A 4,806-nucleotide genomic window follows, 5' to 3' on the forward strand; every position below is an offset into this window, starting at 1 on the left:
TGATGAGAACAATGTGAAAATTCATGTATATTAACAAGAAGAGAACTGAGTGATCATAAGTAGTTAAAAGTTTCATGTTCATTTGGGTTATTACAGTTCCTTAACAAAGTACAAATCATTTTTCTTTAGTTGAAAAAATTTACACATTTTTAGCTGAATTCCCAAGAATATGTGAAGTGAACTAGCTTAACGAATCGTATCTTAAAGGAAGGAGTTCTGTTGTTTGAAAGTTAAATATCCGAAATTCCTATTATTATTGCCTCCTACTACAAATCCATAATCCTTTATCCACTCTACTATTTCTGAATGAAACATATGAATGTATAAATATTCACATTAAGAAAGACAAATGAAGATTAAAATAGTTTGGGTCATATTTTCATAGCTTTTTGGAATTTCAGTCAAGAGACTGTGAACCCACACCACTGCTACTATTTGATGGCTTGACTTTCTAAAACTACTCCTCAAATATCTATGATTAACTTCTCATCTTAGAGACGGCTCACATCTTGATGTCTCACATACTTCAGTAAACAAATTCTTCAGTAAACAAATTCTTCAAAAACCTCTTAACTTCACTCCTTTGCTATTGCTAGTGCCACCACTCCGGCCCAGGCCCTCATGATTTTATAGTTGTCTTATTATTTCAACAGCCTCCTATCCACCCCCTGACTTTACTACTTCTATTTTATCAATCCTATAAATTGCTACTATAGAAATATCTCATACGTATTTTACATAGTATCCTCTCATTCAAAGTCTATGATAGCATCTTACTGCTTTAGAGTAGTTTTAAACTACTCTGACTGATATTTCTTAGCCCTCCACATCAGTGCTTCTCCAGCATGGTCCCCAGACCGGCAGCATCAGCAATGGATAAACACTAAGTGCCAAGTTAAGCACTAGAATTTGGATTATTCATTTTTCTGAGGTAGCTACAAGCTCAACCTTTAAGAAAACAATTTACTATTTGATAATATCCAGAACAAACTTTCTAAAAACCAATATCTGAGTAGAAAAGGATTCACTGTTTAATAAAAAGCAAAGTATTTTTCATCTTGTTGAATAATTCAAACAAATTTATTTCAACCAAAACTCCAGTCTCCACAAAAATTGTTTCTCTGTTGTCATTTTTTAAAGAATAAAACCATTATTTGTACAGACTTCGTAGACCCATTTAATAATAAATGTAACCAAGAAATCCATATTGCTTGTGTTCCTGTGGACACCCAGCAAGCACACTGTATGGCTATGATACATAAAAAACAGTGTAAATAAAATATACCATTAGTTTGAAGCCATATCACCTGAACATACACGGTAATTATAATACTAAGTTCACCAGCTTTCAGAACAGGAAAGAGACTAGACAGAGAAATTAACTTTCAATAAAATAAAATTAACTTATCAGGAGATCGATCACTTCTTAAGTTATATAAATGTCTTACCACTATGCTGTTCACCGGAAACTAACGTAATGTTGAATGTCAACTGTAACTTAAAATTATAAATAAATAAGTAAGTAAGTAAGTAAGTAAGTAAATAAGTAAGTAAATAAATAAATAAGAAATAAAATTAAAACTCAGTACATTTGAACTGCCTGGACCTGTAACATGGACCAAGATACTCTAAGACATTACCTGGCAAACCGCTCCTTATCGTTAGACATCTGATCGTCATCACACCTGAAGGAGGAAAAAAGAGTTATTAGTTCAAAGCATTATATTTGTTATATCTATTTCACTCTGAAATAAAAACTAGAAAGGGGTAAAACAGACAACAGAAAAAAAGTCAATGGAAAAGCACCACAAAGTCATAGAGATAATAACAGTATCCCACAGAACTTTAAAAACCTATTACTATAATTTCTCAAGTTTCTGATGTTTCTTCTACCCTTACTTTTCAGATGCTCCAAAAAAAAAGAAAAAAAGGCGGACCTCCTGAGGGCACAGCTGACTGCCCTGTTGGCATCATTCTAAGGTTAGGGATAGTTTTAGCTTTTTTTTAAATTATGGCAAAAAACACTTAAAATTTACCATCTTAACCATTTTTAAGTGTACAATTCAGTAGTACTAACATATCACACCGTTGTATAAAAGATCTCTACAACTTTTTCATTTTGCAAAACTGAAACTCTACCCACTGAACCACCATCTTCCCATTCCAACCCCTGCTCTAGCCCCAGCTCCTGGCAACCATGATTATACTTTGTTTTTCTGATTTTGACTATTTTAGATGCCTCATATAAATGGAATCATACAGTATAGCTGACCCTTAAACAAAGCGAGTTTGAACTGCGCGGGTCTCTGCATTGTTTCAGGGTCGAGGGTCAGCTGTGTTTCCATCCACGGTTTAAATTATACTCAGATTTTTGACTGCACAGGTTATAAAATATTCAACTAATTTGACCCTAATCTCTGAGATGTTCAAGGGTCAACTATACTTGCCCTTTTGTGATTGGCTTATTTCACTTAGTATAATGTTCTCAAGGTTCATTCATGTTGTAGCAAGTGACAGGATTTCCTTTCTTTCAGTGGATGGATACACATTATCTAGTCATCTGTCAATGGATATATGATATGGGTGGCTTCTACCTCCTGGCTACTATGGAAAACAGGGCAATGAACATGAATGTGCACGTATCTCTTCAAGATTAATTCTTTTGGATAAATAACCGGAAGTGGGACTGCTCAATCATATGGTAATTCTTTTTTTCTTTTTTTTTTCCTTTTTGAAGAACCTCCACACTATTTTCCGTATGGAGGTTGCACTACTTTTTTTTTTAATGGTGGCCATCCTAATGGGCATGAGGTGATATCTCATTGTAGTTTCAATCTGCATTTCTCTAATGATTAGTGATGCTGAACATCCTTGCATATGTTTGTTCGCCATTTGTATGTCGTCTTTGGAGTAATGTCTATTCAAATCCTTGGCCCATTCTTAATTGTTTTGTTGTTGTTGCTATTGAGTTGCAGTTCTTCATATGTTTTAGATATTTATCCCTTACCACTTATATGATTTGCAAATATTTTCTCCCATTCTACAAGTAACCTTTCACTGTTTCCTTTGATGTGAAGTTTTTAAGATATAGTTTTAAATTATAATTTAAACAATGTATTTTAAATCTTTGATCAATGAAACACAATCCATTTATTCCAACAATTTGTACCTAATAAGCTGACAAATCTTGTTTGCTACGTCAGAAACCACAAAGAAAGATGTGCTGAGGGAAGAAAACCTAACTCTAAAAATATTATTCTCTGGATGACTTAAATTCTCCTCTTCTCGAAGCCACAGAATAAAGCAAAGTTTTATCAACTTTTGACAGGAAGTGCTTCTGAGAGATAGGTTAGTCTTACAAAATCTGCAGTTAAACCAGATATTAAAGTAGAGCCAAAATTTATACTGCTCCTTCACAGGCTATAAATCCTGAACTAATCTGACCCCTAGAATTTTCTTTTGAGCTTCTTCCTCTGGAGCTAATAAAAGAATGCTTAAAATTTTTATGGGGTATAATACAAAAACTTAGTTTTAGGATGAAGCACTCTTTCCAGGCCCAAGGATGAAATTACAAATCAGAAAAATAAAGATTGTGAACTAATTTTAATATCAGAAATCTAGAGAAAGTTTTTCAAAATCTTACCTCAAAAATTTACTATTCCCTTCTCCATCATCATCAAAATCCAACCTGAGGAAAACCGACAATAAATATTGTAAGCTTCCTGATAATACAGAACATTAAGAAACTAAAAATTCTCAACCCACGAGCTACTTGAACACCCACCCAAAGGAAAGAAAGAAAAGAGGAAGCAGACAGAAGTCAAGCAAAGCTATGTTACCTCTTCCTAACTGTACCAAACTGGACAAAGAAATCGGGCAATCAAAGCAGAGTATCGACTTTTACATTTTCCTAAGACAGCACTCACACCTTTGCCAAAGTTTTACATTAGAATACAACTTCTATAAAAGGAGTAGGAATCCACTCGAAAAAGACAAGAAAAAATGAATGTGAATAATTTGGGCCCATTTTTTATTTCTACAGTCTAAGCTATGTTACCAGCTTTCTGAAACATCTTTCAAAACTGTGATGTTATACAGGGAGTGATTTAAGACTTCAGAAGGTTGTTAATCCTTTTTTGCTTCATTCATTTAATAAACATGTAATACATACTATGTTCAAGACACTTCACAAGATGAGGTAAAAACAAGAGACTTGCCTTCAAAGGGCTCCTTGCCTCAACAAATACGAATATACGACAAGTGAGAATGGGAAAGTGCCATGTGAGGAGCACAATCAACATGCTATAGATGTTCAGTGAAAGCAGAGGTGACTTTCATTTCAGGGAATTAGGGAAGATTATAGGTAACAAGGAAGGCCATTCTCCTATTAATCTCTGCACTCTGTTAAACTAAATAAAACATTACTCATGGTGCCACCTTAACCCAGTGATCTCTTGGTGTCTATACTAGCATGACAACCTGCTATCATGGGCCTCTAGATGGGTTATATATGTATGCAGCATCAATCCTGAAAGTGTTCATTCTTCTTCCTCCCTGTAGCCCCTGATCACCTGTCAAATTCTACTTACCCAATGACTCCATTTCTGAGAATCTACGCTAATGAAATAATTCAAAAAATTTATGTACAAAGATGTTTATTGAACATTACATGTAATAGCAAAATCTCCAAAACAACTTAAATGTCCCAAAATAGAAATTAAGTACATCCCTTTATGTAACTATTAAAAATTATGTATATCTAGAATATGTAACAATATTTTCTAAAAGATTAAGACAAGGCTATTT

At 33.9% G+C, this 4,806-nt stretch overlaps 1 protein-coding gene across 1 annotated transcript in view; it reads right to left on the bottom strand.

Annotated features, from left to right (window-relative positions):
• The window catches only part of ARNT (aryl hydrocarbon receptor nuclear translocator), a 53,236-nt gene that overhangs the window by 24,662 nt on the left and 23,768 nt on the right, over positions 1–4,806 (bottom strand). The window contains exons 3-4 of the mRNA XM_023521844.1: positions 3,644–3,688; positions 1,641–1,685 (exon numbers count right to left, since the gene is read on the bottom strand). Of these exons, the coding sequence (XP_023377612.1) occupies positions 1,641–1,685; positions 3,644–3,688 (90 nt within the window). The remainder of the gene's footprint in view (positions 1–1,640; positions 1,686–3,643; positions 3,689–4,806) is intronic.

This window comes from Pteropus vampyrus, unplaced genomic scaffold (assembly GCF_000151845.1).
Source record: "Pteropus vampyrus isolate Shadow unplaced genomic scaffold, Pvam_2.0 Scaffold319, whole genome shotgun sequence".
NCBI lineage: Eukaryota > Metazoa > Chordata > Mammalia > Chiroptera > Pteropodidae > Pteropus > Pteropus vampyrus.